General features: G+C 51.2%; 1 protein-coding gene across 1 annotated transcript in view; it reads left to right on the forward strand.

Annotated features, from left to right (window-relative positions):
• The window catches only part of P2RY2 (purinergic receptor P2Y2), a 39,647-nt gene that overhangs the window by 4,914 nt on the left and 13,744 nt on the right, over positions 1-20,989 (forward strand). The window contains exon 2 of the mRNA XM_034759171.1: positions 20,068-20,275. Coding sequence (XP_034615062.1) covers positions 20,241-20,275 — 35 coding nt within the window. The 5' untranslated portion in view covers positions 20,068-20,240. The remainder of the gene's footprint in view (positions 1-20,067; positions 20,276-20,989) is intronic.

Consider the following 20,989-nt stretch of genomic DNA (forward strand, 5'->3'; position numbering starts at 1 on the left):
GCCCTGTCTCCAGCAGCCAAGGTCTGTGTTAGCCCAAATCTTCCTGCCGCTCTCCTGGACTGCTTCCTACCTTGCCTATCCCAGGCTCACATCCTCTGCTCTTCTAGCCAAACCCCTCTTGCCTGTCTCCACTAGACAGACCCTTCCTCTTGGGGCCAGAGCTCCTTCTCTCGCTTATCCCAGAGAGAATGACCACAGCCCTCTTCTCTGCAGCCCCTTCCGGCTACCAGCTCCTGGGTTTTATAAATGCCTTCACCTGTTTCTTCACAGGTGAGCACTCCTCTCGGCCTAAATATCCCCCAGCTTGCAGCCTGATAGGTTAATTGGCCCGCTTGGCCTACGTTAACCCCATCACAGGCCCCTCCACACCGGCTCTCTCCCCAGTCACTGCTGCTCCCCATAAGACCCACCCAGATAGTGTGAAAAATCGGGACAGGGGATGGGGGCGTAATAGGAGCCTGTATAAGAAAAAGACCCTATAAAATTGGGACATCTGGTCACCCTACACCCAGACCTGTCCCCAGCTGTAACATTCAGCAGTCATTGCTCTGCATACAGCTCCTGGGGGGCTTTCGCTGCAGCTCCTGGCTCACCATGCACCTGCTTCTTCCCAACAGAGTGCGGCCCTTCCTGGATCAGCACCCTTCCCCGTAGCTGGTCAGGGGAAAGGGAAGTGCAGTGGGGAGGGTGCTGATGGGAGTTGTAGTCCCCTGCTTAGCAGATCCATCACACTTGCTCCTCATCCTGCTTTTGTTCCACACTTGGCTATTCTAAGGTGTGTCTCCCATTCTCGTGCTTTTTCGCAACACTCCTCCCTCCCCCCCCCTCCCCCCCGAAAGTTCTTGTTTTCATTCCACACTCACAGACTCCTGTTTGGTCAAACTCTCAATTATCCAAATGGCTCGGTGTCACCAACGGGGTTACGGCTAAATGGGAACCTACATTAGCACACAGAACGTCTGCTAGTTCATTATGAAATAATAGTGGAGCTAAAATACCGTTCTGAAAAGAAATGACCAAAGTGCACGGAGTAATGCACGAGCCTCGCATTGCTTGTCTTAAATGGTTTTGTCACTTACCTATTCATTCACAACATTCAGTAATTCAAATGGGGCTTCCCGTCATCAGTGGGGATTAGCAATGTATTTTTATTAATAACCTCCTCCGTGCAACTATATTAAAAACTACTTTTAGCTTACTTTCTTTCCCTGGGGTGACTCGGCGGATGTACTGGGTCTTGCACTCTTCAACCTCTTTGCAATTTTACACCACTATCCTGTCGTCAGTTTCAGCTGAGTTAATTTTAATTTACCCCAGCATAAACGAGATCAGAACAAGGCCCATCCTTTCTAACCAGGCTAATCAGTCATTTAGTTTGCTGTTGATCAGGGACAAGCATTGACACAGTTCTGCTTAACTGGAACTTCTGGGTAAGCTACCAGAGTTAGTGAATGCAGCATCGATGGTGTTCCACATTTGCAGGGGCAGCTTTTTTGTCTAAGTATCTTATTTCCCTTTCTGCTCCAATCTTCTGTCCACTTGATTATGAAATGACTTGGGCAATCTGCCATTCCCTCTGTGTTCAGAGGGAGCAATAAATCTCATCCCAGCTCTGAACAAACCCCCACATATAATTACACGATAACATTCCAGAGGTGATGTACTTTGTGGCATGAAAAATCATCCACACTCTAAAATGTTCAGGGATTTCACTTTTCACTTCAACTAATAAAGCTGATGGATCCTTCTTCCTCCGTTACGTACATACAGAGATCTTTGTCCTCCTTTCTCATAAGTTCATCAGTAAACAAACATTCCAGTTAAATGAAGCATATCTCAGCATCTGGAGGGCGAAAGCTTTGTAAATGAGTCTTCTTGAGTCCTGGAATTATTCCACATCATCTTTCCATGCAAAATGGCTAATGTACAGCAAGGGTTTATAGAGAACTGGAGAAGTAAGGCACTTAAGTATGTTTTACTAGCCCACCAATGATTTATTTCTTCCTGCCCATACAGAAGAGGAGATTATCTCTGGATAGTAACACAAGTGTAAAAAAAAAAAAAAAGGTTTAGCCGAGCACTAAAGTTGTCTCCATTTTTGTATTCAAGTCCCTTCTTAATGTTCACACCTCCCATGACGCCCACAGGAAGTGTATCAATCCATCATTATTAGAGAATATTAATTAAAAAATAAAAATTGATCGATGTGAGATTCCAGTCGTCTTCCAACGAATAGTACCATGCGTCGTCCCACTGAAGTCAATGGAACTGACGCACGGTGCAGCTAAATCAGGGTATCAGAATCTGGCCCTAAGATATTTCTGTGGTAACTGCCTATATAGTGCCTAAGCACTGTTATCGGTCACTTTCCCCCAGCTTCCCTGCTTCTAGCACATTGTGAGGGCCATATAGCAGGGACCATCGTCCTGATATGCTCTGGACAGCACAGTGCTCAAGTGTACCATTTTTGGCATGTGAAGAAAGAGGCCCCAAAAGACATTTTTAAAGTCCCCCCCCACACACACCTTAATGTTATTTTTACTAGAGATGGTTGACAAATGGTGTATGGGGGGGGGAGGAAGGGTCACAAAAATGTTTTTGATTTTTTTTCTAATTAAAAATTCAATTTTTTACAAATATTTCTGCCGGTTCTATTCCATGTGCGATGGCAAGTCTGGTTGGGGCAGAGAACTTTTTGGGAGTCCCACAGCACGTTCGTTGTGAGCTCACATCATCAAAGGGCTGGGTGTATTGAATCTTTAACATAGTTGCCTTTTCTCCAAAATGTGGTCAGGCCTTGCTGTTAAATAATGTTATATAAAAAAAAATTAAACATATTGACTACAAATCTCTCCCCCTCTCAATTGCTCACCCTTCATTCTCTTAACTTTTGTACCATAATTTCAAGCAGTCATCACAGAGTCTTCCAGGGCAGACAAAACCTGGATTTCTAATGTAAACATCAAGCAGAATCCTTGATTACAAAGTCTTTCCAGCTTTCATTATGTCACAAAGAAGCATAAAGGTCACAAGCCCTATTTCCCCCCGTTTTATAATGTTTGCAAGTCTTAAATGACACTGAACTTCCTAATACAATAGAACGGCTCCGTTTACAGGGCAGAGCTCTGCCACACAAGCTGAAAAGGGAATTTTATTACTCAGGTAGCTGTGTGGGTGGGAAGTTCAAGAGTCATCACAGCAGCAGTGACAGAAGGTGAGATGTTATAGAATAAGCATTGCTCAGAACAAGTGAAAGAGGAGAGTTGTTTTCATTGGTTCTGTGTTGAGTCAGTCAGATCCTGCTGTGTGGTGAGTTTCCAAGACTCATATCTTCCAATTAAATTAAAATAAACCAGATTAAGGCCACTTTGCTTCTGCATGAGAGTGTCCACACAAGGGCTTAATGCACTTTAACTACTCCACTTTAAATTCATATCTTTTGTTAATTCAGATTAACTCTCCTTAGCGTCCCTGTGCAGACAAGCCCCAAGAATCATGCTGTCTGGTTCAGGAATTAGAATGAAAGGGGAAAATGTGCCAAATCCAGATGCCTAGGGATTCCCCCTGTGTAGAAGCCCAGGTGGCACAGATCTGGCTCTGTATGCCCATCGCACAGCCTTTGATGTAAGGGGTTAATCAGTGCCAGTGTGATATTGATTCACGTGATGCAGACACCTGACCACTGCTCAGCAGTGCCCAGGCACCTGCAGGGTTGCAGCCTCTCTCTGGAAGCGTATCTGCAGCTGCCCACGCTCTTCCGGCTCACTGTGATTTCGGTGCTGTAGTCACCCCTGGAGGTATTTATTGGGGTGCTTTAGGTTTATTTTACCAATTGCTTTTCAGATTTATCCGCTGATGAACGAGGGAAGAGGTGCAAAGTGAGGGACGGTTCCCCCCTCCCCCCCCCCCGAGATTTAGTGTCTTGGGATCCAGTAAGAACAGGTGTCAGGAGAGGCAGAGATGGGACAGCCCCAGAATCTGCCTGCCCAGACCTGTGGAGACTGAGTCAGTTCCTCTCCCTTTCCGGAGTAACAGGAAAAGATAAACACCGCGTGGGAGAGGAAGGAAGGGGACAACCTGGCATTCTGCTGCCATGGCCTGGCTCCACTGATTGGTCCAGCCACGCTATTTAAGCCAGAAGGAGGCACAGGAAGTTTGTGTGAGCAACAAGGTGATTTCCTGTTGTGGCTGCACCTGCATCGGACCCTGCTTGTGCCTGCCTCCTGACCCTAACCCCATTCCTGCTTCCTGTTCCACTCCTGTCTCCTGCCTCGCCCCTGCCTTCACTCCTGTTCCCACCGTGGTCCTGCTCCATGTCTGATTCTCCCCTCCCTTCCAGTTCCTGCCTGACGCCTCGCCTCCAGTCACTGGTTACCAGTTCCGACCCTGGCCTCCGGCTTCTGACCCTGACTCAGGCTCGACCCCGGGCTCTGGCATTTGCCATCTGACCTTGGCTCTGACCCTCAGCTTCGATGCCTGGTTCTGACTCTGGCTTGACCCGTGGCTCTGGCAACTGGCTGTTGACTCTGATACCGACCCTTGGCTTCGTTCCCTAACCTGGACGCCTGCTTCGCCCACTAGACCTGACTCCCGCTCTGAGTATTAGGCCAGACCGCTTACATCCCGCTCCATATCAGTGAGGAAGTACATCCAGGAACTAGTTCAGGCTCCTTGATTCAGTGCTGGCCTGGCCCTGGCATTGGAGCAGCCATGAAGCTGCTCCGACTTACATCAGTGGAGAGCTGATGTGACAGAGCCCCGCTCTGGCATCCCCTTCCCCCTCCAGCTCACTCCCAATCACCTCCCATCTCCCACCACGCCCTGCTGGCTGTGCGGCTCAGCATGTGAATGGCACGATGTGGATGGGGTGGAGCGGAGAATCCATCTGCCAGATGCTTACTGCAATGCCAGGAGACTCCTCCAGTGGCATAGACCCGGAGTAGAGTCCTCTACGCCACCCTAACGCCACCACAGGGGACATGGGGAGAGGAAAGGACATATGGCCAGGACGCCCCTGCACTGCACCAATTCCTGGCTGTGATTCGAGGACTCCTCAAGCTGCTGTAAGTCACACTGGGCACCAGCTCTGCACACAGCAGCCCCGGGGGCAGGCAAGTGTCTAAGCCCCCGCCATGCGTCAGAGCCGGTGCTCCAGCCTAAGCTGCCTCTTCAAAGTGCTCTCTACCCAATAGTTTTTACAGTGCTAAGGAGAGCTGTGCTGACCCAAGTCTGTCAACCCGGGCGGGGAGGCTCACCTCCGGGGGCTGTGCGTGGACGTACGCCTCGGCACCTCCAGCACAGCCTGTGCTGCGCGCAGTTTGGGCAGACCCCAGGCTCTGAGCAGGAATCCTGCGTGTATTTTCCCCCACCGTTGGGTCGTCATTCCTGTTAGTTCAAGGACGTTTGCAAAAAAGAACAGGCAGGGTCCTGCCAAGGCTCGGATTGAGTTTTCCCTACAGTAAATAAGTGACTTTGCGCTGTCTGGTCCTAGTTAACCAAGCGAGATATGAAAATACTGGATGCTGGAGCAGCCCAACTCTCTGGCAAAGGTCTGGGGCACTTGAAGTGTGCTCTTAACCCATGGTCTCAGCTGTACTTCAACACAGGCAGTCTCTGGAGCCCCGACCAGTGCTTAAAGCAGCTTTCTCTCTAAGGAAAATTGCCAGAGCAGTCAAGGGGTGGGTGGGTGGGGGTGGGTGTGTGTGTGTGTGTTTCCCCTCCAGTTTAAATGAAGCTGGCATAAAGCCCATAAAGTGCATCCATTTAAAATCTGTAACGTAAAGCTACTGGCAAGTGCATTTACATTTGGCTGGAAGCATCCAGCCACGAATGCACCTGATGTCTTTTGTTGCGAGAAGAGAGCTTCCAGGCAGCTGAATGCAGGGCAGGTCAATGTCGGGAAGGGTTTGTTTTAGGTGAGACTCTTGTGCTTTCCAGCTCACTCAGCTGCGTCGGTTCCCTGAGCTGTTATGACTAATCTGTATACAAAGGCCAGGACAATGGATTCTGAACACATTTCATGTGCCACAGACTTTTACCCACAGACTTTCCCTGCTCCAATATTTTCACCCCTTGTGTCGTTGATTATGCCCGGAATGCCACTCATTTACTATAGCAGAGTCAATGATCAAACGGAATTCGCTAATATATATAACGGGAGCTGGGCCAGAGCTTCACTCTTCAGACTCTGTACTGAGCACATCCGAAGTCCAGGGGGTGTTTGGATCTAGGGTTCTGGTTCAGTCCATTGCAGGCCAGCTAGGCAGTTGGGCTTTGCATTCCCCAACTCTAAGGTATTTATTATATCACAATAGCACCTAGAGGCCCCCCACATAGTAATGGTCAAGACAGCGAAAGGGTGGGTGGGGAAATTGAGGCACGGCGCGGTGACATGATTTGCCTAAGGTCGCACATCAGAGTTGAGACTAACACCCAGTCTCCTGACTCCTACGCTAGTGCCCCATCCACCAGACTCCTGTATACACTCCCCCATTTGCTCTGGGCCGGTCTCTAGCACACAGCCTAGCAGCCCTTCACCTCTCAAAATCAGGGGTGGCAGGTTTGTAAAATCTTTGGTGGTGCCCAGAACGGGTCCAAACCCCACCACCCCTCCGCCTCCCCCCACCTGCCTAAGGCTCTGGGAGGGAGTTTGGGTGCAGGCTCTGGGCTGGGGCAGGGTGTAGGAGGGTGTGCAGGGTGCAGGCTCTGGGAGGGAGTTTGGGTGCAGGGTGGGGTTTGGGCTCTGGGAGGGAGTTTGGGTTTGGGGGGGGTTGGGATGCAGGAGGGGGTGAGGGCTCTAGGAGGGAGTTTGGGTGCAGGAGGGGTGCAGGCTCTGGGTTGGGGCAGGGACATGGGGTGCAGGAGGGGGTGAGGGATGTGGTGCTTACCTCAGGTGGATCCCAAAAGCAACCCACACACCCCTCTGGCAGCAGCTCATAGGCAGGGGAGGTATCCGTGCACCGCTGCCCACAGGCACCACCCCTGCAGCTCCCATTGGCCACAGTTCCCGGCCAATGGGAGCTGCGGAGTTGGCGCTCAGGACGGGGGCAGTGCATGGAAACACCCCACCTCCCGGGGCCGCAGGGATGTGCCGGCCACTTCAGGGAGTGGTGTGGAGTGAGGGCAGGCAGGTTGCCGCCTTACCCATGCTGCGCTGCCAGTGGTGGCGGCGGTGGCCGGGGGCCCCTGGGCCCTTTTAAATCACCCTGGGGCGGGAGATGCTCTGGAGGAGGTGCATGGGGGCGCCAGGCGGGGCTGGGAGAGAGACTCAGCCCCGAACATTGGTGGAGCCGAGCCTCCAGGGCCTGAATATTCCTGGAGCACGGGCACCAGAGGCCCATATAACTCGCCGCCCCTGCTCAAAATGTTGGTGAGCTTTGGGACCAAACACTCTCCCTGCTCCCACTGGAGAGGTTTGCAGGGCTGCAGGTCCAGCTTTGCACCTGGTGTTGCAGTTACTTCATTAGACCCTTTGAGCTCTTGGATAGTTCCACCCGGCCGGTCACAGAGCAGGCCTCGTGTGTGTTCCCAGACCAGCACTGCCTGCTGTCTGGCAGAAACCCATGGGCATTCCACTGCTGAAATGAAGGGGGAATGTCTGGCACCGCCTGAAAGACACTTGCCTGGAAGGAGTTGTTATTCCGTGGTCTGTGTGAAAGGAGCTAGTGGTCTCCTTCCAGTCCGTAGCCGGCAGCTGCCCACATCACACAAACCGCCCCTACAATTGGCACTAGCTGGCAGCGTCAGCAAAGAAGCTGAGGGAACAGCTCTCTGGGTCGGAGAAATGTAGGGACCGTCGGACACAATACAGAGCTCATTGCTTACGGTGCTCCCCCAGGACGGGGGAAGCACACTGGTGGGAGCGGTAGGCCTGGCTACCCTGTGCTGGCCCTGTTCTGTGGAGAAACTCAGGGCTGTCAATCCAGCATCACCAGAGCTTTATCCAGGCAGATATCTGCACTCAGACATCGCCCAAGCATTAGGGGTTGCTCCATTGTGCCTTGGGCCAAGAGATCATGGTTTTTAGATCGTCTGCTTTATGCTGCTTGGTTGGGATTCTTGCAGCACTTGCTGCGATGGCCACATTGTCCCTGCCTCGCCTGCTCCCTCCTTCCCTTTAACACGTAGTCCTGCCATGAGTGCAGGGGACTGGACTAGATGACCTCTTGAGGTCCCTTCCAGTCCTATGATTCTATGATTCCCGCAAATGCTCAAGGAGCCCCAAACTGGCTCTGTGCATGGATGAGACCAATACCCTTTCCCCTGGCTCCCGTGTTCTATGCATGGAAGGAAAGTCCCTCACCTCACTTCTTGAGCATGTGACGGGAGGGCCCCATAGATAGGTCCTGACCCCAACTTCCCTACAGCTCCAGGCATGGGGGTAGGTCTCTTCCATACCCAAGCCAGCTGCTTCACTCCTGTGGAACTGAGCACAGGAGGAAATAGCCGTCTGCTACTGCCCCCAAGCATCTCCTGACTTCATGGCACATCCGCAGCCCCCATTCTCCAAGGTGCCCCGGTAGCAGATGGGAAGTTCTTTTAAACAGTAGAAAGGGTTGAGGCATTTTACTAGAGGTGGGACTTGGACATCTCAGCTCTCTGATTCTCTGATAACACCCCAGGGATGCCATTTCAGTTTTTGGTACGCTACCCAGACACCTAAAAACTCTAGTTTTTTTGGCAGATAACTTAGCAATTAGCTGACAGAAAGAAAATTAAATAATTATTAGACCCTCTCAGCTCTAATACAAACATGTTCAGACATCTTGTGGCAAGTCATTAAAGGGACCCTGGTTAGGTTTAAAATTTTAGTGTATATTCTTACTTTGTTACTAACTCTGTGGAGAGAGAGACCCTGTCAGGACTCCCAGGTTCTATTCCAGTTCAGGGAGAGGAGTGGGGTCTAGTGGGTTATAGTGGGGGGCAGATACATCTGGGTTATATATAAGAACATCAGAATGGCCATACTGAGTCAGACCAATGGTTGATCTAGCCCAGTATCCTGTCTTCCTACAGTGGCCAATGCCAGGTGCCTTTGAGAGAATGAACAGAACAGGCAATAATCGAGTGATCCATCCTGTCGCCCATTACCAGTTTCTGGCAAACAGAGGCTAGGGACGCTTCAGAGCATGGTGTTGCAACCCTGCCCATCCTGGCTAATAGCCATTGAGGGACCTATCCTCCATATTATCATCTAGTTCTTTTTTGAACCCTGTTATAGTTTTGGCCTTCACAGCATCCCCTGGAAATGAGTTCCACAGGTTGACTGTGAAGAAATACTTTATTTCTTTATTAATAGGCCACTGCGGCCTATTAATTTCATTGGGTGGCCCCTAGTTGTTGTGTTATGTGAAGGAGTAAATAACATTTCCTTATTTAATTTTTTCACTTCATTCATGATTTTATAGACCGGTATTATATCCCCTCTTAGGGCACGTCTTCACTACCCGCCGGATCGGCGGGTAGCAATCGATCTATTGGGGATCGACTTATCGCGTCTAATGAAGATGCAATAAAATCGATCCCCGATGGCTCTGCCGTTGACTCCAGAAATCCATCGCGGCAAGAGGCGGAAGCAGAGTTGGCGGCGGCGCGGCAGCGGTCGACTCGCCGCCGTCCTCACAGCCAGGTAAGTCGACCTAAAATACGCAACTTCAACTATGCTATTCACATAGCTGAAGTTGCGTATCTTAGGTCGACTCTCCACACCCCTGTAGTGTAGACCTAGCCTAAGTCATCTCTTTTCCAAGCTGAAAAGTCCCAGTCTTTTTAATCTCTCCTCAGATGGAAGCTATTCCATACCCCTAATCATTTTTGTTGCCCTTCTCTATACCTTTCCCAATTCCAATATGTCTTTTTTGAGATGGGGCGACCACATCTGCATGCAGTATTCAAGATGTGGGTGTACCCTGGATTTATATAGAGGCAATATGTTATTTTCTGTCTTATCTATCTCTTTCCTAATGATTCCCAACATTCTGTTTGCTTTTTTAACTACCACTGCGCATTGAGCGGATGTTTTCAGAGAACTACCCACAATGACTCCAAGATCTTTCTCTCGAGTGGTAACAGCTAATTTAGACCCCATCATTTTATATGTATAGTTGGGATTATATTATGCCATGTGCATTACTTTGCATTTATCAACATTGAATTTCTTCTGCCATTTTGTTACCCAGTCACCCAGTTTTGTGAGATTCTTCTGTAGTTCTTCGCAGTCAGCTTTGGACTTAACTATCTTGAGTAGTTTTGTACCATCTGCAAATTTTGCCACCTCACTGTTTTCCCCTTTTTCCAGACCATTTATGTTGAATAGGACTGGTCCCAGTACAGACCCCAGGGGGACACCACTATTTACCTCTCTCCATTCTGAAAACTGACCATTTATTCCTACCCTTTGTTTCCTATCTTTTACGTGGAGCGCCTGGCAATGCTTTCAGGATCATCTAATGATCCTTAGCCTTTTGTTATCTTAATCACCCTGCCTCTGTTTATAAACAAGCTCCCTGCCCCCAAGGGCGGAAGCTGGGAACAGCCCAGAAATCATCACATTTCACATTCAGGGTGTGCTGCTGTTAAGAGCTCTGAGGCCAGAACAGACTTCCAGTACAAAATTCGGGCGGGGAGGGCGCCCCTGAGTGCCCAACAATGGGTATGCTCTAGATACACCAACAACACTAATGTGGGGACCACCAGAGGCTACAGACGGCCACGCTGAGCCCCCAGTGCAGGGCCAATATCCTGCTGTACATTTCACTGCTAGGGTTGCCAACTTGCTAATTACACAAAACCGAATACCTTTGCCCTGTCGCCTTCCCCGCCCGAGGCCCTGCCCCTACCCCACCCCTTCTCTGGGGCCCCGCTCCCACTCATTGCATCTCCCCCCCTCCATCGCTCGCTCTCCCCCACCTTCACTCAGGTTGGGGTGCGGGAGGGAATGTAGGGTGCGGGCTCTAGGAGGGAGTTTGGGTGTGGGAGAGGGCTCAGGGCTGGAGCAGGGAGTTGGGGTGCAGGCTCTGGGAGGGAATTAGGATGCAGAAGGGGGTTCCATCCTGGGGCACAGGGTTGGGGTGCGGGAGTGGGTTTGGGGTGTGGGCTCTGGCTGGGCGGCGCTTACCTCAGGTGACTCCCGGTCCATGGTACAGCGGGGCTAAGGCAGGCTCCCTGCCTGCTCTGGCTCCACCCGGCTCCCCGAAGCAGCCGGCATGTCAGGCTCCTAGGTGGAGGGGCCAAGGAGTTGTGCACACTGCCTGCGCCTGCAGGCACCATCCCTGTAGCTCCCATTGGCCGCAGTTTCCAGCCAATGGGAGCTCCAGTGTCGGTGCTCAGGGCAGGGGCAGCACGCATAGCCCCTGTGGGCACCCCTGTGCCTAGGAGCTGGACCTGCTGGCTACTTCCGGGAGCCATGCAGAACCAGGGCAGGCAGGGAGTCTGTCTTAGCCCCACTGCACCACTGACCGGACTTTTAGTGGCCTGGTCTGACCGGAGCCATCAGGGTTTCTTTACAACCGGGCGTTCCAGTTGAAAACCAGACGCCTGGCAGCCCCACCCACTGCGGAGAGCTCTGTGGTGACCCAGTCTCCTCTGTGATAACATCTTGCACAGATGAAAGGAAACTCATACTATTCTCGTGGGGTTTCCCCAGCATGAGGCTGGGATGGGGTTTGCCCTTTGTTGGCCAATCAGTGGGTCCAGCCCCCCACAACCCAGGGATTCCTCCAGATGGAGGCCCTGTGCCTCGGCTGTGCTACCAGGGGCCTCCCCAAATGCTTCTGCCCTTGGATCTTCCCCTCAGAAGTTTGCGACACTGAGACCAGGAGTTACTAGTGCTTGTTAGGGCCTGAACTTGCTCCATGGAGTCCATGCTACAACTCCTGCTGACGGCAGCAGGGGCAGAGCTTGAGGTTTCCCCTTTGGTTTTTGTCCCCTCTGCCTGGGGAAGCAGAGGCAGCCATCTGGGGCTTCATGCACCACCTTTCTCCAGTGACTCCTCACGCCGCCTTCTTCATGGAGCAGACTGGCAAACGCTTTTAAACTCGAGTATCAGAGGGGTAGCCGTGTTAATCTGGATCTGTAAAAAGCAACAGAGAGTCCTGGGGCACCTTTAAGACTAACAGATGTATTGGAGCATAAGCTTTCGTGGGGGAATACCCACTTCGTCAGACGCATCTGACTGCCACAGGACTCTCTGTTGCTTTTTAAACTTGAGTGAGCCGTGACCCTACGTAAGGCCTTGATAAACACTGGGCCAGACTCGCAGAACACGGGTCGAGTGCTAAGCAATGCACGACGTGTACAGTAATCCAATCAGAATGTCTTCCAAATGTCAATTGTCCTTACAACATTCCCCTGAGAAGGGTAAACTGAGGCACAGTGTGGTGAAATGGATTGCCCAAGCTTACGGGAGCTATTGAAATGCAGCCACCTCTGGGGATGGGGATGGCAGATGTTTAAGGGCATGCAGCCACCGTGCACATAATTTTAGGACAGGTCATAAACAAAGAATACTGTAGCCAACCAAAGGCGAGCACAGCATTTTAAAAGACAGTCATTTGCCATGATATGCCTGAGGAGTCTCATCTAAAACTACCAATGGCCTTTCTGCAGGTGGCAGGGTGGGGAAGGGCAGGGGAAGGGGGTTGGAGCACAGAGCATAGGCGCTTTGGTAGAGCGCTCTCCTTTGTTTGCTGTGTTTTGTCTCCAAGAGCAGGTCAGCTTCCACTAAACAGTCTGCAAAGCCATGAGCAAAGCCCTTCTCCCACGGTGCTGGAAGCCGCCCAGGCCCAGCGCTTTGCAGGTGCTTGCAAGGGAGGAGCCTTAGCGGCCGGGTCTGGCTTATTTCAAACGTGCTTCCTTGGCAAGAGGTGAGGTCTGAGCATAGGACTATCACCCAGGGCTCCTGCATGTTCTGATTCCAGACCCCTGCTCCATGAGGGAGCTGAGCTCCACTGGCCCATCCCACAGCCTGCCTGCCTGGACCCCCACACTGTGCAGGGAGCCCCGGCAGAGCTGAGCTGCACTGCCCAGATATTGCCTCCTCCTTCCCCGCTGCAGAACTGTACCTGTTCCACCAGCTCCAGGCTCCCCATGTGCAGGGTGCAAGATTTGCTCCTGTGGGCAAGTGCCAGCCCCAGTGCATGCTGGGGAATTAGAGGGCAGGGCTTTGGCAGGAGGTGGGGGTGGGAATTAAGAAGGAGAGCAGCAAAAAAGAACCAGATTCCCCTCTCCCCTTCCCCTGTGCCTGTGAGATTGCTGGACCGACAAAGGCCTCTGTTCAGTTTTGGGAGTGGGGTGTTTAACGCACTCTGGCCGCTGAAGTCAATGGAAAAATGTCCATCGACTTCAATGAGCTTCGGACCAAGCCCTCTCGAACACCCAGGGCCAGGGTCCGACACCTTTGCTCACACTGAGAAGCATCTCGCTGTGCTGTTAGTCCCAACGAAACAAATGGGGCTGTTTGCAGAGGGAGAATCTGTGTCCAGCCAGCCCGCATTAAGCTCAGCACCCATGGTGCATGTGCTCCCCCTCCACTGCTGCTTGGCCTTGGGGCACTCTTGCTCGAAAGCAGCCCACAAGCCAGCTGCCGCCAGAGACTCGTCTCACCCCTAGCATTAGAGTCTGCTGGGTTTGTTTGTAGTGTACGGAGCCAGATAGGAGCTACAGAGCAGGGAGAGGAAAGGGCTGGTGGGGGTCAGTTCCACAGTGCCACTTATTCCTTTGCCTCTGTCGGAGGAACGTGTCTCTCAGTAGCTCACCCCAGCTGACAGTTCTGTGCATGCAAATGCAAGTGAACTGCATTGCGCCCTGCAAGCATCTGTAGAGGTGCAGAGCAGCGGCCGATAGCCAATTGTTGGGGAGAAAGGCTGAGCAGCAGGGAAAAGTGCAAGGCCCTCTGGGTAGGATCTGATTGGTTTATTGGAGAAGACAGGCACCCTGGCATAGAGAGATGAGAAGGGACCTGAAAATAGCCAGAGGTAGGGAGGCTGTTCCTGTTAATGAAGCCAGTGCAGAGACTGAGCTACTGCCCCCACCCTCTCAACTGTGGAGGGGCCCAGTGGGAACAGAAAGAAAAGGGCCAATAAGGGTAAGAAACTGGCCCCAGGAGGTCACATAGATAGTGGGGTTTGTGGTGGGTGGATAAATCCATGGAGGGTCATGGAGAGGGGGTCACATGGGGAGTGGGGGAGGTGGATAAGTCAATGGAGACTTACGGAGATGAGGTCACATGGGGAGTGGGGTAGGTGGATAAGTCCATGGAGGGTCAGGGAGATGAGGTCACATGGGGAGTGGGGGAGGTGAATAAGTCCATGAAGGGTCATGGAGATGAGGTCACATGGGGAGTGGGGTAGGTGGACAAGTCCATGGAGGGTCAGGGAGATGAGGTCACATGGGGAGTGGGGGAGGTGGATAAGTCCATGGATGGTCATGGAGATGAGGTCACATGGGGAGTGGGGGAGGTGGATAAGTCCATGGAGGGTCAGGGAGATGAGGTCACATGGAGAGTGGGGGAGGTGGATAAGTCCATGAAGGGTCAGGGAGATGAGGTCACATGGGGAGTGGGGGAGGTGGATAAGTCCATGGAGGGTCATGGAGATGAGGAGGGTTTCTGAAACGGACAGGAAGAAAATGAAGGTTTTCCCATGACAAAGGCAATGAGCTACTCCTTCCGGGTACATTGGAGAAAATGAGTCATAGGACAATTCAGACAATTATTATTATAAAGCATTCACACGTGCACTAGATACTTCACAGGAGACACATGAGAGACAGGTGCTTGCCCTGAATAGTTTAGAATCTAAGTGCTGGACTTGCCCAGAGGGAACATACCCCTGGGAAGGAGATGGCTGGGAAGGGACATGGGCTACCGATAAGGCTCTGCAGATATCAGGTTAGACAGACATATGTCTGGATGGTATGGATTTTTTATATGCCTCATTTTGGTAGGGGACTATGCCGAGGTGAGAATTTTTGGGAGCGAATTGAATGAGGAAAGGGTGGAGTGCAGAGAAACAGATTTTGGGTGGCCATTGCATGGAGGAAGGCACAGAGATGTTAGACAAAAGGAGCATTGAGGATAGTGCCCTGGGTGGAGCAGAGCGTTGTGGGGGGGGAGGAAATCGCAAGGAGGGCAGGTTAGAGATACAGGCAGGGGGTGTCTGATCAAGGAGAAGAAGTATGAATAGGATGCAGAGCATGATGGAGGTGTGACCCGGAGAGGGGGCTGGAGGTTGGACGGGGACTTGAAGCAACAGGCAAGAATTATTTCGGAGTGGGTGGCATGAGGCGAGGTCAGTGTCAAAGGGACCCAAGAGGAGGAGATTGCAGGGGAAGGGCTCATTGAAATTGCAGGGAAGGACTTGGAGAGTCCAGAAACGAAGGAACCACAGGACTTGAAACAGGAGGAGACGGTAGCATGGCTGAGCGTTCTGTCCAAGGAGCAGTACTAGTTGAGGGAGATGTGATGGTGGCCACAGCAGGCAAGAGTGGCCAGATCAAAACAGCCTGAACTTTGGGAAAGTCGGGATCTAACTTTGCAGCCTGGGCCCAGCTCTCTATAGTAGGCGGATTCAGAGAACCGGCAGCTGTGAGGGTAAGGCAGGCTCTGTAGTCCAACCCACATAGCCTCTTGCAGTAGAGATGAGCATGAGCTGAGGATTGACATGGTGGAGTTTGGTCTGAGGATGCTCCTCTGTATAAATCTAATGAGCAGGAACTACTGGAGCATGTTCTGGTCCCTGACGGAGCCACATAACCCAAATTAACTTACCCCCAACTCTTGCTTCTCCTGTCCGGACGAGGCTGTGCAATGTCAGAGCTTTCTGAATATTTTCTTTTGGTTCCTTGTGGTCTCGGAGGAGGAAGAAAACATGCAGGCTGCTTGGTTCCCAGGGCTCAGATAGTTCCTCTGGCACCAAAGTACTGCAAATTAAAGCAGAGAAGACACCGTGTTATCTGGGTCCGTGTTTTACAGGGAGACATTAATGGAACTGCTATAAATTGAACATGGGTTGTGGATGTTTTTAGCCTTACGCTCAAAGATCGCATTTGCAGTTACCAGGCCAGATTCTGCTCTCAGTGACACAGGTTTAGTGACAGTGAAGTCCAGGGAATTACTCTGGATTCACACCTCACTGAGAATTTATTATTATTACAGTTGCAGAAAGACCCCTGGGTCACAGACAACTGGGTCCACAGGTAAACCTCTGTTACTAGCTTTGCCCATTACTTTGGGGTATGCTCATTTATTAGGGTTACTTTTCGGGGGGGGGGGGCGGTTCTGTACTTCTATCAATACTGCTTGTGTCACTTGTGTTCTCATACAGAGCTCTACTTCTCCCTGCTGCAGGTTCCCTCCCAGTAGAGCTATCCTGCAGGACCTAGGCTCCCCAGGGCTGGGTTCTTCCAGCTCCAGAATCACACACACACACACACACACACACACACACACACACACACAGAGTGCATCTCAGAGGACTGGGTTAATCAGCACTCCCAAGCTGACCCCTTATAGGTCCCTGGACTCAGCAGGGTGTGTAGAGCAGCACTTCCAAGCTGCCACCCTCGTATGTCCCAGGTTCAGCACATCCCTATCCCCACTTTCACATTACAATTGTTCTGGTAGTAACCCACTTGAGCAGCAAACCCCACAGGATTTTTGGGCGCTGCAGGGATCTTTTAGCTGAGGTACAAGGAGCGTTGCTGCAGAGCGAATGAGGAAACCAAAAAAACACCCACGAGGGGGAGAGAGAGAGGCAACCAGCTTAATCATGAAAGTTATTTATTGCCAGGTAATAACCATAGGGGAGACAAACAAACAGAACAGTTATAATATTAAATCTAACATAAATTTGATTATAAAAGTCAGGTTTAGAAAACTATAACTGATCACACAAGTGAGGGTCAGAAGGCTATACCTAGAGAGAGAGAGAAACAGAGAGACGGATTCTCACCACTACGTGAAGCTTGAACTGGTCGGGGGTCCCAGGTGGTGCTGGTAGCTGAGGGTCCGAAGTGCTGGATACAGGCAGAGCTCCCAGCACCATCAGTCAGGAGAAGATGAAGTCCCAGTGGAACTGTTGCAGATTTTGGATCCAGGCATCAGAACACTTACTTGAATGTGGGTAGGGGTTTTTGTAGAGAAACAACAATGGTTCAAGGGAGAACACTAGATTTGTTTATGGGTAAACTGATGGCTCAAGGGAGAATACCAAAGTAGAATTGTTCGGGCTAGACAATGGGAGCTGATCATTCCTGGCTTTGGGAGGTCTTCCTTGGAGGGAGCTCACAATGCAATTAGGGAGTTTCACTATTTTGGATACCAATAAAGGATTTATTACTAGAATTGGTCTGATAACTCCTGACCTGGGTGTGTGCAGGCGTGGGCTCATTAACATCTGGAGCAGAGATTCCCCCATCATGCAGTGCTTCCCTGCCTTTCTGGTCCCAGAGTTCAGTGTGGTTCTTGCCTTGGAATCTCTGTTCTCCATTCTGTGTGCTAATGGAGATGCTTCCTTGACCCATCTTCGATGCAAATGAGGCTAGGGGAGTTGCTTCAATCCTGTCACCCTTTTCCAGAGGGGTTTAGGTGTCCTCCCCATGGCCTTTTCATTGCTTTTTGTAAGTCTGTCTTCTGATCGGTTTTGGTTCAAGCAGAGGCCGGGGGATGGGGAAGGTCTTTCATGAGTCAGACAAGCTGGGTACTGCGCCCTGGTTCCCCAAGAACGCAGAGTTGACAGGTAACACCTCAGGACCCTATGGTGCTGTACAAACCCAGAGAGACGGTCCCTGCTCCGAAGAGCTAACATTCCACGTAGGAAGGGGAGCAAAAGACACAGACAGATGAAGTGACGCGCTCAGAATCACACAGGGGTGAGGTTGCCAGGCCAGTGCCCCCTCGCTGTCCTCAAGGACACAGCTTGCTCTGCTGCAGGTCTCCATTGGTCTGTTTCCATCACCCCGAGGCCAGGGTCGTCAGGGTCAGTCACTCCGAGGTCAGGGTCGTGGTGCCTTCAGTCCTACCCTCTTTTGGGCGCTGAAGTTCAACGGTAATCAGGAACAAAAAGAAACCCAACTCAAAGCCAGGGCCATCTCACACCCCTTCTGTGGTGCCCTGCCCTTCTAGTCAGGGCTGGTTTCCAAAACAGTCAGGGCCTCCCTTCCAGGAGAGGGGATCTGGCTGACCAGCAAGCTCCGGCTCTGGGTTGCAACGAGCCTCCCCTCCTTCCCCCCGAGAAGCAGAGCTCCAGCCTCCTTCCTGGTCAGCACTCACCCAAGCGAGGCCCTCTCCTTTTATCTCCCCTTGCAGGGAAATCAGGGTGAGGCCAACTGGGTCCACAGGCCTAACCCTTTGAGTGCCAGTGAGGAAACTGTCAGCCTCCTTAACCCCCTCATTGCCAATGTGGGGCCTCTCTGCTCCATCCCAAGGGGGTTAGTAGCTGAGCCAGGGATCTCCTTAGATCTCCTTAGACTGGGATCAGTTCTCTTGTCTTCCAATCCAGGGCCCTAGTCACTAGCCCACATTAGATCCTAGGCGCTAACTGGACCAGAAACCAGCTGAAAAGAACAATTAAAATAACTTCTAATCTTTGCGTTACTAATGAAAGTATCCCAATGAGCCGTCTCTAGAGTTAGGCATCTACATATGTACTTAGGTGCCCAAATAAAGCCGACTGGCTTCGAGTGGTGGCTGAGCACCCACAGCCGCCCGCTGACTTCACTAGGAATTGTGGGTAATCAGCTCCTTGGGATAGCTCTGTGGTTTGAGTATTGGCCTGCTAAACCCAGGGTTGTGAGCTTAATCCTTGAGGGGCCCATTTAGGGATCTGGGGCAAAAATCTGTCTGGAGATTGGTCTGCTTTGAGCAGGAGGTTGGACTAGATGACCTCCTGAGGTCTCTTCCAACCCTGATATTCTATGAGTACTCCTTTAAACAATTCTATGAATTAGGTCACCCTTATCTAGATGTCTAACGAGGGAATTAGGTGTCTCACTTGATCTACTGTTATTGCAGGAGCACCTCAAGCTTTCAACCAAAGACAGAGGCTTTATTATTGTAGACAGGTGGTAAGAGACAGTCCCTGCCCTAAACAGCGTACAGGTCTCCTTCTCATTTACACCAACGCTCCTTAGCACTGCTCTGGGAGCAGATAGGGGCCCTCAGGTGGGTGTGAATGGGTGTAAAGTTACTACTTTAAGGGTATGTCTTCACTACCCGCCGGATCGGCGGGTAGTAATCGATCTATTGGAGATCGATATATCGCGTCTCGTTAAGACGCGATATATCGATCCCCGAACGCACTCCCCGTCGACTCCGGAACTCCACCGGAGCGAGCGACGGTAGCGCAGTCGACGGGGGAGCCGTGGCTGTCAATCCCACGCCGTGTGGACCCCCCGGTAATTTGATGTTAGATACTTTGACTTCAGCTACGCTATTCGTATCTTAGATCGATCCTCCCCACAGTGTAGACCAGCCCTAAGATCCCTTTACACTGTCAGAGTAATGTAAATGAGAATCAGTCACAATCTTAATACATACGGCAGTGGGAGAAAGGAAGTATTGTTACTTTAGGGATTATATTATTTATTATATTTGAAAATGTCCTTAGATTATTAGAAGTGAAGTAATTTTAAGACATCAAATGGACTCGTTACAATGTAGCACTGACCTGGGTCCTAAACTCCCCCATACCGTCCCTTTGAAATTATTGCAGAGAAACATGAAGCCTATTTTGTAATCCTTGCTTTCCCGAGACCATGGTGAACATGGATTTGGCTGCACTCGAATCGTTTCACTTCCCTGTTTAAGAGTTGGCCCGAAACTTACTTTTATTGCAACGTGGCCCCTTTTTCGTTCTATGGAAGAAACGGGACTGACGTGACAGACTTTGTCAGCCACTAGTCCATTCTAATGTGTGTGTGTGTGTAGGATGTTTTCTCTTGAAAACACAGTGCTATTTGACTCCCACACACTGAATCATTTCCACCGTGCGCCCTCCGGGGCAGACGGAATAGTACTTGCCCCGACGTTCACCTCCTAGTAATGAGGATTTTGTTTCTGGTTAATTTCAGGACCTTCCTCGGGAGAACATTAGGCTAACCACGCAAGTGCTTCAGAGCGACAATTGCAGCTGTGTCTGTGGGCTGCTGCTGAGAGCCAAGCAGATGCCTGTGGAGCAGTAGTCTGCTATGTGCCGGTGGACCTGAAGCCAGGAGTCAGTCAACAGATCCTGATCTCGGGTGCAATGGCGTCGATACAGAACAACTCCTATCTGTCTAGGTAAATATATTGCCTCCATCACCGTATCCGGATACACTAACAGGACTATATACATCTAACCAGGGCTGATAAGCTCCATCCCTCCATTCATGTTGCCGAAGGAGGTATCATATATACTTGTATAATAGACGTGTGTCTATTATACATGGGCTAGTGGAGTAGTTGTTGCGTGAAGCCAAGTCTCAAGAGGTGGCTCGCTGCTTTCATTCTTGAGGTGTTTTGATCTTGGGCCAGTTCCGCTTTCTGGATGGGTGGTGTCCCAAAGCCCAGAGCCTACTGCCAGGAATGTCTCTGAGCGCTGCTACACCCTGGGCTTTGCCAGCTAGATCATTCCTGATGTCCATAGCTTGCAAAAGGAGAGGCAGTCTAAGAGGTAGGGCTCAGGCCACTGCACGTGCGTTAACCCCGGGACCTGGCAGCTGATCCGGTACTGCAGAGATAGCCAGATGAACCTGGGAAGCATGTGAGGGATGTGCTCCTGACATACTGCCCTACGCATAACATCGGCTGCTGCATGCTGGAGAAGTTGGCGTTTCCTGATGGGGCTCACTTCCCTCCCCACAGAGCAAGCAGTCCAGATGCAATCACCAGGGCTGGAGGTAGTGAACGTGTGGGTCACTGCGGCTAGATCTTCAATCAGCAGCAAGGGGTACAGCCTCCCGGCAAGCCACAGGCAGAAGGCAGCATTGCGCTGTGGGTGTCAAGGAGCTCTGA

This window comes from Trachemys scripta, chromosome 1, assembly GCF_013100865.1.
Source record: "Trachemys scripta elegans isolate TJP31775 chromosome 1, CAS_Tse_1.0, whole genome shotgun sequence".
NCBI lineage: Eukaryota > Metazoa > Chordata > Testudines > Emydidae > Trachemys > Trachemys scripta.